The 19198-nt window shown below is 39.4% G+C and overlaps 2 protein-coding genes across 2 annotated transcripts; both read left to right on the forward strand.

Moving 5' to 3' along the window:
* Positions 1-271: 271 nt before the first annotated feature.
* Positions 272-10095, forward strand: LOC140928343 (calretinin-like). Its single transcript, XM_073378083.1, has 11 exons — positions 272-605; positions 1252-1319; positions 3069-3158; positions 4041-4124; positions 4768-4824; positions 4998-5075; positions 5749-5804; positions 6721-6760; positions 6918-6974; positions 8545-8616; positions 9020-10095. The coding sequence occupies exons 1-11, from the start codon at positions 500-502 to the stop codon at positions 9194-9196; spliced, it is 885 nt and encodes a 294-aa protein (XP_073234184.1). The 5' UTR covers positions 272-499; the 3' UTR covers positions 9197-10095.
* A 1055-nt stretch (positions 10096-11150) lies between these two features.
* LOC140928342 (calretinin-like) lies at positions 11151-19089 on the forward strand. Its single transcript, XM_073378082.1, has 11 exons — positions 11151-11359; positions 12137-12204; positions 13201-13290; positions 13494-13577; positions 14394-14450; positions 14632-14709; positions 16288-16343; positions 17045-17084; positions 17174-17230; positions 17591-17662; positions 18331-19089. Exons 1-11 carry the CDS (start codon positions 11254-11256, stop codon positions 18598-18600), a joined length of 978 nt encoding a protein of 325 aa, XP_073234183.1. The 5' UTR covers positions 11151-11253; the 3' UTR covers positions 18601-19089.
* Positions 19090-19198: the final 109 nt, after the last annotated feature.

Here is a 19198-nt window from a genome sequence, read left to right on the forward strand (position 1 = left end):
AGGGACGGTCCATTAGAAAACGTATGGGTGGGGGGGGGGGGGGGGCGAAGTATAAAAAAAGATATATTCGCACAAGGGAAAATTAAATGAAAAAAAAAAAAATTCATGCACGCCAATTAACCCTAAAAAATATTCATGCTACGGCCTAAAAATAATTCATACAAGGAATTTGATAACGAAAAAAAATTCTTGCGGCTCGAAAATTCCCCACCCCCGTAACTTTTCTAATGGTCCGTCCCTTATCAATTTCATTGTTTTTATGATCGAGCTCTTGAGTGATGGCCATACGACATATGTTTCCGGCCACCATGAAACACACGTATCGAACGAAAATGAACTGTAAACCTGCTGACGTCTATCGTGGATTACCGCGCTAATCATTGTCTTATATTCGAATACACGGACGCAAAAAGTCAACTTTCCCAGTGGACACGTGTATCATATTTACACGACCCCTAATCTGTTGTCTCGTACCACGCAGGAACAGTACTCGACACTCATGGCTTCCTCACGCGGAATGAAGCCTTTCGTAACCAAATTTCACGGCAAAACTAAGCTCACATCGACTGAGTTTATGGCCATTTTCAGGAAATACGACAAAGATGGTGAGTTGTTCTCTGTTTGGCATCAAACTTTGCATATATCAAGCGTTAATCCAACAGCTGCAAGCGACTAAGTCGAATAACGTCGAATAAGAGGAAATTATTCATTTATACTGCAGATCCTCTCACGCAGTCAGGAAACGTTTTTATTTCTGCATGAATTAATTTCTTCTTAGTGCTGTACAATAACTCTTTCGTTGAATTAACAAGGATGAAAACGACGAACAGAATTTACAATTCCAGTTTACAATGTCTCCTACTGCTAATGATGTGAGCGAATGATTTTAAACCTCACTTTTTTTCCTCGAGAGAGTGCCGGATCGGAAGGCCCTCAATGAAGCCTGAAAAAAAAAAAACTGAAAACACGTAAAAAATAGAATTGAACTCTTGGAGGAACTACATTTTAAACCTCAAAGTTTTGTTTCATTATGATTTTAAAAGCCGTTTGCTCTTAGAGTATACACATTTTGATAAGTCACGAACGTGTGACGAAGCACTTCGATAATGATATAAAAAAGGGAGTACTGCCGCGGTAGCTGCGCGCTAAATAGGTTTTTATACATTTATTATTTTTTTAATGTATTTTAGTCTTTAATTTAATTAGTAGCTAGAATATGAAATAGTGCTGACAATATTTACTTTTTTCAAGGTAATGGTTACTTAGAAGCGAGGGAACTTGATCCTTTTCTGCTGGAACTGTTGAAGGCCAAATACCGTGTAAGTTTTTATTCGCAAATAAGCAGGTTGTTTTGTTGTTGGTGTTGTTGTTTTTTTGATTTAAGTAGATCGTTAAGGAAGACCTGAATGCAAAATAATTCTCAGAGGAGTTATATGGGTTATTGTAAAGCTTATATGACAAAAAATCACGCAAAATAAATAAAACATCAGCAAGTCCACAGCAACAAACCAACGAGTGGTGCCGGATATCCCCGTTGTTGGCCTGGATCAGTACAATTAAACTTGTAGAAAAATATGGAACGGCTTACTGATCCTTACGGCAAAGCGATGAAGAAGTAAACAAAATAAAACAAAAAATATATTTAAACAAATTGCCCAATATTTCGGTTTGAAAACAAACCTTCTGCAGGAGCTAAAAAAATGGAAATAAAACTAAAACTAAGTTCTTTAGAAATAAGAATTTGAAAATGTAAAAAAAAAAAAAAAAAATTCACGCACCCGCATCTGAAGAATGACTCAAGGGCGGGAGCCTGATAAACATCATGACTTTCCTAATATTTGCCCTTGTCGTGTTGGCTTTCATCCAATGGCTAATGTATTGTTCCAGGAGCCGAATCCTGGTTATTCATAGCCAGTTAGCGACTGTTGATCAAATTTGGAACGTGTTTCGTTGTGAAAATTAAAAGGAGCCCCAGGCCGTGCAGGCAGCACAGATGTCACGCAAAGAAACGGCGCGGTGGCTCAGCTATTTTGTTGAAGAGGAAATTGCGGACGATTTCGTACAACAGGAATAATACACAAAAAATGCCACTCAACGGATGACAACTGCTATTTGTTACAAAGCTGGAAATTTCTTTCCAACAGTGCACGCTCTCATTGGTTATTTTGAGATGGTCACATGACATCTAACAATGAAACTGTTTCCCGCCAAATTCTCTGAGCGGGCAACATTGCATAAAATCTATGTCGTCATAGGGTAACAGTGCACTGTTACCCGCGAATGTTGACCGACGTCCGCCGTTACAGCAAGGTTTAATGAATCCCTAGCTTCAAAATTTCCAGCTAAATAACGAGTCACTCGAACCACTATGTTTCCCTTGGCTTCGACACGGGAAACATTGAGATTCTCGGGGGACAAAAATAACTGTTTCCCTGGGGACCAGTCACGAATTGTTTAATGAAGTTTATCTGCAAGATCTGCTGGATGTCTGACTAAAGTCTTCTTATCGTACTCACGCAACCTCGTCCAAAAATCGTTTACGGACTAGTTAGGGCTAAAAACTAATTTGAGGATGGAACAATGCCACTGTATTGTATAATTGTTATTTTTATTCGATCAATTACTTTTTTTCACTGCCTGAGATTAGGCCCAAGCGTAGTGAGGTTTATAAATTGCCAGGAATAGCATCACGCACGGATCGCTTGGGGCGTTGGAATATCGAACCCAGTAGAAAGTAGCAGAAATAAAATAAAATAAAAGCGCGATCGTTGTTTTGTTTTCTATATTTCCATTCCTTTTTCTTTGTTGATGTGAATGTCGGTCTTCCCAGAGCAAAACGAAGTAAATTACCGGCCAAGGAAAGACCCGCCAAAACGTCAAAACATTTTTTTATTCTCGCGCAGAATTTCAGCGGCCCCCATAAATCCAGGTTGGTTAGTTCTCCGAGTCGGTTGGGACTCTTCCCGCTATTTAAACGGGTCTTTAATAGTGGTGCGGACTTGAGTGGCCGAATAAACTTATGGTTTTACGATTGACACTCTACTTATCAATTCTCTTTGCTTGGATAGGGTGTGGCGCGTGACAAGGTCAAGGAGATAAGAGAACTTATTTTAGAAAAATACGACAAAAACTTTGACGGCCGTCTTGAAATTAATGAGGTATGTGAATGCAGTTTGTTTAAGTAGAATTTTAACACAGATAAGTAAAGAGATAAAAGTAAAAAGAGAAACAACAACCCGGAGACGAAGGGAGATACATCTGTGAAATTTGTACAGACTTCAGCATCGATTCAAGTCAATAACGATTTAGAGATAGCACACCCACATAGCGTTTCTTCATCTACCATTCGTAGTCGAATTGTAGTATGAGCCAACAACAATCCACATATGATGTCAACACCGGAATTTGAACCCGGGCCACGTTGGTTGGAGGCGAGTGCTCTCACCACTACGCTTTCATTTGTTCCCCAGTCCCCTTCTCTGCTTGCAGCATCTCTGATCGGAGGCACGCAACGGTCCATGTCCTCATTGCTCATTGACTCCTGCTCTAGTGGCTGCGAATTAGGCCGATCAGTCGAGCCTGTTTCAGGCTCCGAGATAGTTGGAGTCCTTGGAATTGAGAAAGCGTGAACACGTGTCTTTCACGTACGTGTTGTCCCTACTATCTAGCCTGGAACAGAGTAAGAAAGCAGAGGGAGAAATCATTACCCAATTTCAGAAGAAAACGCGCTGTTTTAACCCTTTATGTGTCCAGACTAAAAGAGGCCAAAACCAAAATCGCTGGTACCAGAAATACTTAATAGTTTATATGCTAACATACACCCTCCTCCATCACCATTTCCACTCCCCCCTTATACTAACAACTCTTAGACCGTTTTACGTACAGAGCTGTACAGGGCAATTCCAAGGCTTCTCTTTCATTTGACGCACGTAATGTACCTTTACCTTTTGTATATATAAATCGTATCATTTAACTATTTCAGGAGCTGTATATTTTATGAAGGAGTTTTAAAGTTATCCTTTCGATCATTGTTTGTATAGGTAGCGCAGATCCTACCAACCAAGGAAAATTTCCTTCTTCAGTTCCAAAGAAACGCTAAGCTTACCAGCGTCGATTTTATGAAGGTACGTGAACGTTAATAAGTAAATACCGGTAAATGCTTTCAAACCAATCCAAGTTGAACTGTATAACAAGGCTGATTCCTTCCCCCATCCACGTGGAGGAACCTTTGAACAAACTGAATGTCAATTTCCCAACGAACATTGCTCCAGCTTTCACTAGGAGGTAATATGTAAGAAGAGATCTTAACAGAGGGATAGCCTCTTGATCCTCCTTCAAAACAGCGTAACGTATTATGAAACACTTAGTTCAATGCCTTCCAGGGAATCACAAGGAATAGTCTAAACCTTTAGCTCCATTTATACCAAAGCTCAACAAGGTTAAAAATCTTTTCCTTTCTAAAAGCAGCTAACTGACCTAATTTTGCGCAAACTACAAAACATGGTGACTGAATTTCAATCGAATCCAGTGTGAAAAGCTGGGTTTACGTTCCAGTTTTCCGTGTCCTTTTTTTTGTTTGTTTGTTTTTTTTGTTGTTTTTTTTTTAACCTGGTTTAAGACATGTTTAGTTGGTGTGAGTGGGGCATTAGTCTTCTTATGACTTCAGTAACCAAGGAGTTGCTCGCCTTTATCGATCTATAAAATGTCAACAAGTAATTTAGTTGATTTTTAAAAAAATAATTACTTCTTAAAAAATTGTCATTTCAGATCTGGAATCATTATGATGCTGATAAAAAGGGATATTTAGAGAGACAACAACTAAGGGTTAGTTGTAGATCTTTGTTTGATTGTTTGATTATGCGGAATTTAATTTTTTGAAAGATCAATATGTATCAGTTTCAAAACGCCTTTTCTCATAATCTTTCCCCAAAAAGGCAATTGAAATCAAGAGTACTACACAAAGAATAATTTTATTTTCTTATCATGGTATCTTTCAGGGATTCTTCAAAGACATGTTGACGGTTAATAATCCAAGTATCAGTCCACAGAGAATTGAACAATATGTCAACGCTGCGGTGAGTAGCAGGAGCCGATAGCGTCTCAACTAAGTAGACATACAGTAAAATTTGTTAAAGTTCGTCTCATGTGGCAGCATTATATGCATGATTAAGAAGGCCTCTGTTTTTCTTGTAACCCTTATGTGGTATTTATGACTTTATTGATTGACAATCCCTCTTCCCGTTTGAAGACTTCGCAACAACCTCGTTCCCACTTGTGTCTCTTGTTTCAGGCCCCTGGGGCCAAAATAGAAGAAAGGCCCTGGAAACGAAGTTGCAGTCATAGATGAGCAACTAATTGCAGTAAAGGAGCTGTTTTGAATTTTTTTTTTGCCGAGTACGCATTTCCTATTATACACCTCGCTTGCCCCCGAAGTTTTGCTTAACCCTCGTTGTTAACTTCTCGTGGGTGTTACATTCGCCCAGAGAAAATTAGAAGACATTGTTTGAAATGCTTAATTTTGGGTCGCAAACAAGGTGTGTTCAAGAAGCGAATTGTTGCAGAATCAAATTACTCACGTTTAAGCTAACACTGATATGAGTTGAGGATTCAACTAACCAGATGGTTATCTCTTGCGCTTTAAGGAAAGTATGAGACGAATTGCAAGATACTTTGCACAGGGTTTGTGTCTTCTAGTTCAATAAACACTGACCTTCAGTTTATAATGAAACACTTTCTCTTTGTTCTTAGATCGAAACGTTGGACAAAAATGATGATGGGGAAATAGAGTTATCTGAAATGGCTAAGTACGTCAATCTCTCTTCTATCTTCAGTCTTTAATGGTACTAAGTTGGGAACTACTTTCTGAACCTTTCTATTTGTCAGGAATTACTTTTGGGTGGCAAGATGATTTCATAAGTCAACAGGAGTTTTCCCTTACTCCAAGATCACGTGACATGTAACAATTAAATGATTCAAACCCTGAGAGGGGGATATTAGGGAGCTTAAGCAACAGCGTTTTTGAGCGACGGACGTCAACCGGAAGTGGACCTTATGCATCATTGGGCAGTGGATTGGTTAAAAAAAGCGGTTAAACCCTCTTTATAAGAGAAAAGAAACTCAGCAATACAAATTTGTTAGCGTCAAGGCATATAAAAAAGGAGAAGGCCTCACTTCCGGTTGACTTACGTCGCCCATAAACGTCTTTCTTAAGCTCCTTATCACAAAATATGTGACCTGATCAGGGGCACCCAACGGCAATTTTCGGGAAAATATCTGTTCGGAAGACGATTTGAGAACTAGAATTTTCGGAACATTTGTTGTAAAATTTCGTGCTTGCGTGCCTCTCCTAGGATTTTCGAACATCTACAAAATGGTATAATTACCCATTTCAAACGGATATTTACTCTAAAAAAGGCAACCTAGAATTTTCGGGAGCCTTTTCCTGACTGAAATTTTCGAAAAGGTAAGTTTGATCACTATAATTTTCGGATCACTAGACTTTCAGCTAGGAAATCAGAATAAATGAAAAGTTTTTAGGGGATAAAAATATGCCTATATCTACCGTTTAAATACTAAAATACGTTCAACAATGCTATGTTAAGTGGTTTTGAACTATATCCTCGTTGGGTGCCCCTGCCTGATCAGCGGATGGTGAAATAAATGGGTAAAGGCAGGATTGTGTCACGCTATCTGCGCTATCTACTTGTTGGTTTCTTACAGACTGTTGCCTGTAGAAGAAAATTTCCTCTCAAAATTCGAGGTAAGCTAAATTAATTGAACCCAGAGCTTTTTCGATGTATTAATTTTAGTGCATCAAGACCCTTGTACTGCATATTTTGTTTCGGTTTTTTTTTTTCGTTTGTCTTTGTTTTTGTTTTTATCTGTTTGCTTTTGTTTGTCTGTTTGCTTTTAAATAGATCCGAAGCAAAATGACAAGAAGAGATTTTGAGAAAATTTGGTACCACTACGACCAGGTGAGAAACGGGCCAGGTCCCGTGTTACGGACACAAATAGAGATATGTGTAGAATAAACGAGAAAATTAAACTAAAAGTAGTATAAAACATTTTAAGTTTCGTGCATAGTTTCCTATATGGCAGGTGCATAAACTTTTCTGATAACGGGCGAATATTCAAAAGAAACTGAGTGCTTTGTATTAATTTAACAAAATGGGTGTTTCTCAACAAACAATAACGGGCACAACAGGGAAAAGCATAGTTTATATGTCCAAATAGCGATCATAATTCAAAACGTTCAAACGACATCTTTTTTTAATAAATATTAACACACCAGATACAAAGGGAAGCACAGATGGAAAAACTTGAAAAAGACTTGAAACGGATTGAAATCATGGTTTTTGAAAACTTGTTAGCCTAACAGTTTTGCAAAGCTCATTTTAAATTTGTTCTTGTACCATGTGATATCATGCTTGTGAGTGATCTTCATTTAACTCAAAGTTCTGGTGTTATCCCTGCTGGCAACTGATTTTTCATAGTGTGAATAAATAGAGGATATGACATGGCTGTGGATATACGAAATTTCTCTTCTCTTTCTTTTTCTCTTCTCTTTCGAATCTTCTCGTGAAATATTTTTCAACACTCGAAGATAAATTTGGTATCTCTAAACGGCCATCCATATGTAATGTTCTATTATTATATAAACACCAATAAAAAGCCAAACCATTTCAATGAAATAGAAAACAACTTCACTGCGATTTATTATGTAGTCATAGCAACGGTGATCTTTTTACATGCGAGGATAACATGTCATTCTCACGTCTGAGTATGTCATGTTTTGGCGCGAAAGCTCACCCCTGGTATTTCAATGCTGTATAAAAGACGCGTATTTAGCAAAGTTAACAAAATGAGCTTGACAGCCGTGACTCACCCCCGTTTAATGTTACAATTAGCAGTGCCAAATAGTTACAAGTAGACAAATGAAAACAATGCAATAATGGTGTAATACACTCAAAATTTACGTCACACGGCAGTTCAAAATTATCATCATAGCTCATCATCCGCAAAGAGAGCGTATTAAACTTAGGGGCGATGATGCGCTCATCCCGGGCCATTTACGCAAAACACTGACTCGGGTTGAAATCTTGTGCATAAATATAAAACTGTAAACTTTGACGTGGTGGGAAACAACCCGCCGAAAAGTCGTGTCAAAATCAACTGAACAGACTAAGAAGAGTAAAAAAATTGTATTGCCTAAAATCATACCCATGTTTTCTGAACCTTTCCATACGGAACGGTGGAACCATTTGATTTTCCACCCGGAATTTCCGGTTTTTTTCCATGTAAATGGTAAGTACCCCTCCTCCCCGACCTTTCTTCATCAGTGCTTGGCGGAATTACTAGTGCTGCCATCTCTACGTATCAGTTTTTACGGAGGCATCAATTTAGAGGCAGCAGTTCATCGTGACTATCTGACTGTGTTTTTTGGTCTTCACTAATCCTTTTCCAGGCTGTGGGTAATTGCAACTAGAAAATCATTCTATGTTTCATGTTTAAAGCACTTTATCCCCCTCTGTCTTGTCCGCACAGGATCACAATGGAACTATTGCCGGTGCGGAGCTCGATGCTCTGATACGAGACTTGTACATCAAGAATAACAGTGTATGTATCCAAATACCACCACCATGTATTAATAGTACTGGGGAAGCCGTTTTGTCCACATTCGTTTCCTTTTAAAAAGATTCCCCTAAAATTGCCATTTGATAGGTTTGTGACGATTCACTTTTTAGAACCAGTTTTCTATTACAAATTTTATACATTGTGATCTTTAAAGTCATAGCCTGAGGCGAATAATGTTTAAGCTGCATTATTAGTTGGAAATAAACACCCCCCCCCCCCCCAAAAAAAAAGCCCAGTTTGAAAAACAAGTCAAGTCTTAAAAACCTAGACTAGGGGAGGCGGGGAGTGGAATGGGGGGGGGGGGGGATTCTTGTTAAAGTGCTACAGCCGTAAGGTTATAACAGGGATTAGAAAGTTAACGATTTCGATTTCTTTTAATATGCAGGAGCCACCGGATATGAAAACGATCAATGAGCAGCGTGAAATGATTATGAGATTTGCCGACCGTGACAAAGACGACAGGATAAGAAAGGAAGAGCTGGGACTGTTCTTCTCTGAGTCACGGCGAGTACAAGAGACCAAGATGGATGCGAAGGGTAGAGAGGCTTCGAAAGATAGCTAGGCTCTAGGTCGTGCAATCCCTCAGTAAAGCGAGTACAATAATCTTGAACTGTGATCCCGGAGAAGTAGCCAGTAGGTAGATGTAACATATGGCAAAACTTTGGTAAGCTTTGAACAACCCTTGGAGTGGTGTTCTGTCTTTGCTGAGTTTGTTGTCTGTCCGCGTGTTTAGCAGACCAATCAGAATAATTTTGTCAAGCAATAAGGGCAGTAATAAGATGGCTTAAGGCCAACTATGGGACCTTAACTTCTGTTCAACGCTGTGGTGACCATTAAATAGTAATATATGCGAATGCATGCATAAGCTCAACTCTTACGATGACCTAGACATACCAGGGAGCAAGCAAGGCTCTTGTCTTAGAAATAAACGGAGGATGGGATGTTACAAGCCCACCTGTAGAATGGAAGATGCTTCGACCAAATAACTTAGTCTCACCTTTGGTCTTTCGACGTATTAGGCACTAATTAGGCTTAGTCTTGGTAGGCAAAATTAACAATTATACGGTTAGCTTACATTGAATAAATTATAATACACAATGCATGTAGAAGAGGTTTCATTAATGGTATCAATAGATAGCCTTGAAACACCTGCCACAGGTGAAGTCGACAAATAAAGTCTAAGTACATCTCGCAAAAGTGGTAATATACTGTGATTTTTTCTTATCAGTTCAGTTAGGTCAGTGGGGACAGTGAATACTGTATCAGTTGCAGTGATTAAAGGTTCAAAGACGTCTATTAATAGTGGATTTCATAAACGTAGCTCCACTTGTTGTCAGATTTAATGTGGAAATATATAAAGGAACTGGTTACCATTAACGACCTCTTTGGCTGAAAGGCTCCTGGAAACACTTCATTTTACTTGTTACTGGAAATAAATGGTTACTATGGCAACACATTCTCGTACCAAACACCAAAAAAAGCTCCATAAGCTTAGAAACATGTTTAGCTAGTTACAAGACATGTTTGTTGTCTAAAGATAGACGGGTGGTATGAATTTGCGTGTACGTCCGAGGGTTAACATTGGAAAAAATAATTATAAAATAATTTTTTGACAAGATCAAAATGTTCCGATATGGAAAGTCGGCCTAAGGTACCCCTGACTAGGGCCGAGACACACTGGCATTTCAGGAGGGTGATGACAAGTCAAACATTCACTGCAGTTGGAATTCTTTCTTACACACCTCGCACGCGCGTGCACTCCCCTCTGACTAAACCGAAGAAAAAAGGAGACTAGTAGACGTGTACTGAAAAAGAAAAGGGGAGGTAACCCTCACTCGTCCTTGAAGGAAGAACTCTCCCACAGAAGGAGAAGGCACTACTACAAACCGCACATTGATATTGAGAATGTTGAGCGAGCCATCCACTAAGATACTTGATATTTAGTTGTCGTGCATAAACTTCATTTCACTTGTTTCTGCAATATTGGTCAATAAACGGTATCATTTGTTACGAAATAAGCAAGACGCTGACAGACGCTGCATACTAATTATGGGCTTGAGGTACTTGTGCAGTCGCTTGTGGTTATAAATTATGAGTCACAGTGGGATCCACTTTCAGTCAAGTTACGTCGATAAAATAGACGCGTTTTCATTTTCTTTCAGGCATTTTTACTTCATCGCTGACTGAAAACAGTCAAATAAAAATATAATATTTTAATATTTTTTAACATTTTTAAAAATGAAAAACAACAGCAAACGTGAGGAAAGTAGCGGACACACAGAGACACCTCGTGACAGAAATTAAAGGAAGAGCGATCGTGTTTCGCTGAAGCTGTAATGACAAATGCTTAGGATGTCACAATTTGACTTAGCAATTTCCGCTATATTTAATACCAGCAAGAGAAATATTCACAGACAAAAGCTTTGACAATAATTTTCTCACACCTTGAAATCAGCCAATAAAATCGCCGAACACAAATCATTTGTTCATTTCTGGGGCTCACGTACATGGGTACTAATGCTCGTGGAGTCAGCTGGTCTGATCTGCTGGTGTATGTTTACAATGACCCACAAAGCCTGTCTGTGTCAAACATAGTGGGAGCGGTGCGTAGTCGACGACATGGCCTCTTCTCGCGGGATGAAGCCTTTCGTGACCAAATTTCACGGCAAAGCTCAGTTAACATCGACTGAATTTATGGCCGTTTTCAGGAAATACGACAAAGATGGTAAGTTTTTTGTTTGGCTGAAAATCTTGCATAAATTAAACGTTATTCCAGCAGCTGCAAGCGACTAAATGGAGTTCGATTCGCAAATCCTCTCATGCAGGGCCAAGAGACTTTCTCATTTCTGCATGGATTCATTTCTTTCTTGTTGTAAAACAGTTTCTCGTTGAATTTAACGCGAGATCAAAACGAGGAACAGAAGTAACAAATCCATTTAATGCCCCGTAGGCTTTCTTCATCAAGACGAGCGAAACGCGCTAATGAATCTGTCAAAATGAGAAATATTAAACCTATTTTTTACTAGGAAAAATATTACTTTATTTTTATACCAGAAAATAAAAATGCTCCAAACCCATAAGAAATAAAATAGAATAGAATAATACGAAACCGGAAGACATTTGGATGATATTATAAACAACGACCTCCTTAGCCTCAAAATTTTGCTTTATTTATGATTGAATACGATGAATGCTAAGTAAATCGCTGTTTCAAAATTTGCATGACACCTGGTACCGGTACAATTTCCGAATTTTTCTCTTGATTTTTTAATGCTTTCTTCCTTACAAATGAAAAAAAGAAAAAAGAAGACTTGATTTCTTAGTTGATTTTTTTCCACTACTGCTAAAGAGACTCTTAAGCTCTCTTAAGTATCTTAGTCATGAAAAAAACCCTACCGCAGGTTTAATTTCTGTAAATCATCGGCTCATATTTTGACGCTCGCGGTTAACTTAACAAGCAGCTAACAAAATGGGGCTCACAATTATATTTACTCTTTCAAAGGTAATGGTTACATAGAAGCGCGGGAACTTGATCCTTTTTTGCAAGAACTGTTTGAGGCCAGATACCACGTGAGTATTACGAAATCAACAGATTTTTGTAAATTTTTAAATTTCGTGTTATTTTATGCGATCTCATTAACAATTGAAGACCTCCCCTATTACTCATGTCTTAAATTAATAGTTTCGAGTCATTGGCTCATGCAACAAAAATTTGGGATTATTGCTCTTGAGGGGTCACAATCACACACCCGCAGACATGATACATGTATTTGGAAATCACGGGGTGTGTATAAAGATTACATGATTAAGAAACTTAGACTGAGCACTTAGCATAAATATTTTGAAAAGTGGATCGATTGAGTTCCTACGAGGTTTATAAGAGGAGCATAATAATAAACAGCTCAGTAGGCTATATAACCCCACTATAAAGTTGTATCTTATCCAATATAAATTGATCAAGAAGTTGGTTACAAACTCGACTGAGATCCTGTGATCATTTCACTCCTTAGAATTGTTTATTTTGATTTCAAGCACCCGATGAGAAATCTATTAATCGATTCTTATAAACGCAATCTCTTTCCTTAATATCTTCTCCGGACTTAAGGCGTCATGTAAATGTTAATAACTCATAGTTATTTAATCCTTCAAAATTACTTTAATTAAAAATTATAAATTTTATAAAAGTAGGAACTGGGAACGGTACACAATTGAAATGTGATAGAGCCGGTTTTGTTAAGTAGAATGCGAGCGGTCTCTCTTTTTCTTTAGATTTAGAACTGCATGAGGGGAGTGCATGAGCGCGCGAGCGTCAAGCGGCGAAGCCCCGAGGCGGCGAGAAACGAGGCCGGTAGTGCGTTCCGCTCGACGTACTAAGACAAAAGAGAGACTGCTCGAAGTCTATTTTTGTTATCCTCTGATCCTGAACCAAATACGTTGGTACGTTTTTCGAGGCAGTCCTATTAATGTGACTTAATCATGTGGGTGAAGTTCCCTTAATAGTGAGACAGATATGAGATAAATTCGTACGGTACTTTGCTGATCGTGATTGGTCTTCACTGTCGACAGGGTTTAGCACACGACAAGGTTAGGGAGATGAGAGAACTTATTCTGGAAAGATACGATAAGAACTTTGACGGCCGCCTTGAAATTAATGAGGTATGTGTGAAGACACCTTTTGACACTGCTAACCAACAACTCGCATCTATCATCTGCAGACAATTCGGTTGAAAGATCATTCTGGGATGCACAGAATGAAACCAACACGTTGTTTTGTATCTGTAAATTGGCCGTCTAATGTAGTTATTTGTAAAAGCTGAACACGTTTTCAAGGAATAAGTTTATCTTTTTTACGTTTGTAGTTGGCGCAGATCCTACCAACGGAGGAAAACTTCCTTCTTCAGTTCCAAAAAGAAGCCAGAATCACTAGCGTAGAATTCATGAAGGTAAGGTGCTCATTGATAGTAAGTCATGATGATTTTCCTAGTCTAGTCGTTGAAGGTTAGAGTAGAGCCATTATTTTACCTTATTACAGGTGTACATCGGTAGCTAGGAAAAAGTCATCTGGCTAACAAACCTGACTCAGACTGACAGTGTGGTCAATTTACGCCGCCTTCTCCAACTGTTTTCCGTTTTACGGGTATTTAAATCTACTTAAAGCTAAACGGAAAGAAAAGATTAGTCGACAGAAAGATTTAAGGTCCTATCTGGGAATCGAACTCGGGACCTCTAGCACAGAGGGCGCCGCGCTAACCAACTGTGCTGGTCGTTGCTCCTAATCCTTGGATGGAGCGAAAAACCGTTGAAGAGGGGGGCGGGTGAATAGGGGTGTGAAAATCCGCCGATCTGTTATGCTTTATCACCCAAATCCTCCGTCAAAATTTTGTTCTCAAACCGAAATCCCGGCAAAAATTTTTTAGGACATGCAAAGTCCAAAATCCCCCCCCCCCCCCCCCCAAAAAAAAAAAAAAATGGATGAATCCGCAATCCACTGCAATTGAAGGATCTCCAGATCCGTTAAAAGCTCGCTCCGAATCCGAAATTCGGGTAAAAATACTTGAACGAGCGAGATTGAAAGGGGCGACAAAGGGGCCGGGGGGGGGGGGGGGGGGAGGTTTGCCATAGGCCAGAAGACAACCATCTCCTCGTCGACTTCCTTTGAAACTGAAGAAGTTGTATTACTTGGATACCAATGCCAGCAGATGAAAGTCAACTCGCCTTGACCTAAACACGTTAAAATACTAACCGTTTTGTCATTTCAGATCTGGAATCATTATGATGTTTATAGAGAGGGATATTTGGAGAAGAAACAACTGAGGGTCAGTTTGAACATTTACTGCCAGTAATTGGATCTTGTGCATTTTTTTCAAGAAGCTTGATTTTTTTTCCTTTTGGCTCTCATAATATTAGATTCGCTAAAAAGGCAATGATAATCAACAGTTATGAGCAAACAGTTATTATTTTATCTATACATTCCTTTTTTCTTGCCCCTTCTTTCAGGGTTTCTTCAAAGATATGTTGACGGTTAATAATCCAAACATCAGTCCACAGAGAATTGAAGATTACGTCAATGGCGCTGTAAGTTTCAAGATCTAATAGTGTCTCGATGAAGTAGATTAAGGCTTTTTTGTGCATGTTCACACTATTTTACTATGCGTTCTTGCCGTAACGAAAACTTATCCGGTGTAGTAGAACACCTATCCGATATCTGACTCTTGCACGTGCAGCGCAGCTTCGTTCCGTTACAGAAATCGCGCCGAAATCATCGTTTTTTGTGTGTGATATGTGGTTTTATGTGTCCAGTATGGTTTTCGTGCCAGGCGCAAAAGCTATCCTTTATAGTGTGAAAAAAGCCTTAGACGCGGGAGACTTCTCTGTAAAGGTGAAGTTCTTGTCACATGTCTGAAACCACGAAGGGAGATCAATATGGGCGTGGAGTTAGGGTTTGTTTGACCGGTAGAAAACCTTGCTAAACCAGGCAACCAATTTGCGCAACCATGGGATCTGAGTGTACTCTTAATTTAAATTGAATAAAGTTGATCAAGTTGAGCAAGTTCTTCTTAGGACGCTGTGACAGCGATTAATTTTCTTGCTATGTCTTCCTACCCTAACCGGTACTTATTTTTATGGGCAAAAACATTATTAGCTTTCCGTCCTGAAAACCCTCAACGGTACCAAAATTTGCAATTTACATCCCTAAATGAGTCGACAAGCATCCCCATCTCCTGTCACTGAAAAGTCCTCCCGAGGGGCAGATGGGTGGGGGCACTCAGACAAGTGCTTTACGTAACTTGCCAATTATTTCAAACTGATATGTCTCGCATCCCATCATATGGCCCCCTGGTGAACAACTAGAGATGTCTAGGAAAACTATACCCTCTTGCGTGTTCGGATGTAAATGAAATGAGCTTAAAGCCATACTGTAATTCCAGTGAGAATTTTAATTCTAAGTAGGGATAAGTAGGGCGCAAGGAGAAATATCGAGGACACGCGCACGCCCACGAGGGGAGACGGGGAGAGGGAGACGTCCTCTTCCCTTTAACTCTTCTCTTCGCGTGTTCCCCTCGCGCATGCGCTGTATTATAAAACTTGGCCAAAAAGCTTGTCGTCGTCTGCCATGCGGGCTTGTAACGGATACACTTTGGAGGCTGTCGCTTACTACTTTCAATACCTGACATCGATTGATATGTCTGCAAATCACGCTAGGACCTCAATAAAAGGAAAGGAATCACTTCCTAAGAACTCAAAGCTAAATGATTTTACGTCACGTTTTAAAATGGCCTCAGGCGTTGTAAACTTCTGGGTCTCCCGCAACAAGACGCTGTAAGTCTTGTCATTCAGAAGGTCAAGTAATGATTAACGTCATTATCGCGGGAACAAGTGCATCTACACACTGAAGTATGATGATAAAGAGATTTAGCCAAATCTAAAAGCGAAGCTCTCGTGAGATCTTTTGAAATTTTTTTTTTTGAGGTTATTCAAATTTCGTCATAAGCAAGAAGCAAACTGAACTCCTCCTGCAAATTGGACTGAGCCTGCGACCCTGATTTTGGCTTTCACTGGCTCTATATGTAGAAGGAATATAAACTGGATATAATGGGGGCCAGTTAGTTGAAAATCCACTGACAAATGAAATGTAATTTTCCTTGTTTGTAGATCGAATCGTTTGACAAGAATGATGATGGGGAAATAGAGCTATCTGAAATGGCTAAGTATGTTCAGTTAATCTTATATTGATCATTGGAGAAGTTTGTACATTGTCAAAACTAAAAACAAAGAAACCAGCCCAACACGAAACTCCCTCTTAACGGAAGGTTTTTTTCCGGCAGACATATCAATAAAACGGCAGAGTTCATGGTCCCGCCATGTCAAGCGCTCTCTTGTCATTCCTTTCAATTTTTTACCCCCTACAAGACAGACATTTCCTTAAGACGCTGCCTCTCTCCAAGCAGAGTTATCAGTATAACACGCCTAATTCATTCGTTTAAACATTTTTCATTTGTACTTCTCCTTTTTCATTTTCTCATGATCTCGTTATTGTTATTGGATGTAGGTCTCAGCTGTTTTTTATGTTTAGTTCAAGTAATTACTGATCGTGCAAGGGCGGTTGAAGGGAAGTTCTTCTTGTCTTTCCACCTCCCGCCCCACCCCACCCCCCTTGTCCATTCATTATTGCCCCAGATACCTCAGATTTGCCTCCTACACAAACTCTTTACTCCTGAAGATTCAATCTTCCCCCCTTCCCGCAAAATCAAAAGTATAGATTGCCCCTGTTGCGTTTGGTTTCATTGGGTGTATTCTGAATGATTTATGAGGTTTGTATTAAAGATTCATACACACTGAGATAATTAATGATCGACAACGTATGTGCTTATTTTCTTCTAAGCTGCATTTTCTTTACTCTCATCTATAGACTATTGCCTGTTGAAGAAAATTTCCTCTCAAAATTCCAGGTAAGATGATCAGCTGCCTTTCTAAAGTACACCATTGTCCGCTAACAAGTTTCCTGTACTGACATTATTTAAAAATCTTCTTTGCCTAGATCCGAAAAAATTTGACAAGACAAGAATTTGAGAAAATTTGGTACCACTACGACCAGGTAAGTAATTAGTACCGTTTCGTGGCCTTGAAGATAATGAAGTGTAGTTTGTTATACACAAACGATAGTTGGGTTGATCACACGTGTTAGTGCTGAATACTAACTATGGAAACAAGAATCAGCACTCGGGTGAGTTTGGTCTTTCTCAGTACGCTGTCGAAATTTTTCAAGACATCTGAATCAATCACTCACCGAATCGCAGGCATCAGCTCTATGTTGTTTCTGCCTCGTCAGCCTCGACTGCTTCTATAATCTACGCTTGGCTGACTCTTTGGCAATTCGTTTTTATATTTTCATTCATGTCGTTTTTAGGAACCATTAAATTAGTCAGTTTTAATTTTTTGCCTTTTACCTATACAGGATCACAATGGAATAATTGGCGGCGCGGAGCTCGATGCACTCATTCGAGACTTGTACATCAAGAATAACAGTGTATGTATCCAAATGCCTAGACTGTATTCCTGGGAAAGCAGTTTTCTGGTCCTCGGTTATTTCCATAAGATTAAGAAAAATGGATACTGATACTTTTGGTTAAATTTGTCTCTGAAACCAAATACTACAAATTCGGGTAATGCCGGTGTTTGAGGTTGACGGATCAAAAATGTATAAACTTTTTGGCTAACCTAAAAAGAAACAAATAATAAACAAAACGAAAAACAAAAACAAACTAATTAATATTAAAAAACAACAACAAGAAGAAAATTTAGAGACTTTGAAAAATAAAATTCATGCCTTTCCCTCGTTCTGACGCAACGTAATAGTAAAGAAAAATTGGGGAAACACAGCAGAGTTTGCCTTGTCGCTGTAAAGTAGCCTGCGACCGCAGACGTCGTTTCTCTCCCTCCGGAAAAGAGGCAGAGAAGCGACGACCGGAAATACGTCTTCGGTAGCAGGCTACTGTAGAGCTTCTCTCTTTCAATGCATTTTGCTGCTTACTCAGACCACGTGACCCGAAAAGCATTTCCTGTCGTTTGTACATGGAAGCCCTACCTTACGATAACCCCGTTCACATGATTTCCCCGATATTACAACCGTTCTTTTTTCCCTTTTTTTATGGTCATTGTGTGGTAACATCGAGGGGTTGTCTTTTTATTTGTCAGGAGCCACCGGACATGAAAACCATCAGCGACCAGCGCGACATGATCATGAAATTTGCCGACCGCGACGGAGATGACGGGATACAGAAGGAAGAACTGGGATTGTTTTTCTCTGTGGCACAGTCACGGAGAGTGCAAGAGATCAAGGTGGACGCAGAAAGTAGAGAAGCTGAGAGACGGGCGGAGAAAGAAGCTGAGAAAAAAGAAGATCAAAAGAAAGCAGATGACGGCAGCTCTACAAGTGGAAACGCGGGCTGTTGTTGGCTATTCTGATAATGTCAAAAAATAGGACTACATTTTTGTTTATCATCCTTAGTACCCAGATTTCTCGTGTTCCTGTCCAGCAGATGGTCGCTATGGAGATCAGCCCGTAATTAAAGCACTTCTTATGACTGAGCTGCTGTCTGCTGAGCAGGGGAAGTGTGGGCTTTGGGTGCCAATTTAACAATTGACCTAAAAATGACGACCTCGCATTCTGCTAGTGTATTGTCTCCTTGCAGCGCTTTCAAATGAATCTTGAAAATGCAAGCAATTCACCGATCAGAATGACATGTCATTTGTATCAGGGAAAACGCTGCCGGCGGCTTCTATGCATGCTATTTCAAATTGCCGTAAAGTTTTCCGGGCTGAAGAGACAAGCACATACAAATATTAAGAAAAAGTAATAATAAGATAAACAGACAACTGACAAGTACTAAATAAATAACACGATTATATTAGAATAAATTATCTGTTCTTTATTAAAATATCACGGTTTATGGTCTCGCTCGTTGATAACGGGGTACTAACTACAGAAGTATTTTACCAACTGAAATAAGGAACGAACTGAATTCATGCAAGGCAGATTTCTTCCTGGCCTGAAAGTCACTAA

Source organism: Porites lutea, chromosome 2 (assembly GCF_958299795.1).
Source record: "Porites lutea chromosome 2, jaPorLute2.1, whole genome shotgun sequence".
Lineage (NCBI taxonomy): Eukaryota > Metazoa > Cnidaria > Anthozoa > Scleractinia > Poritidae > Porites > Porites lutea.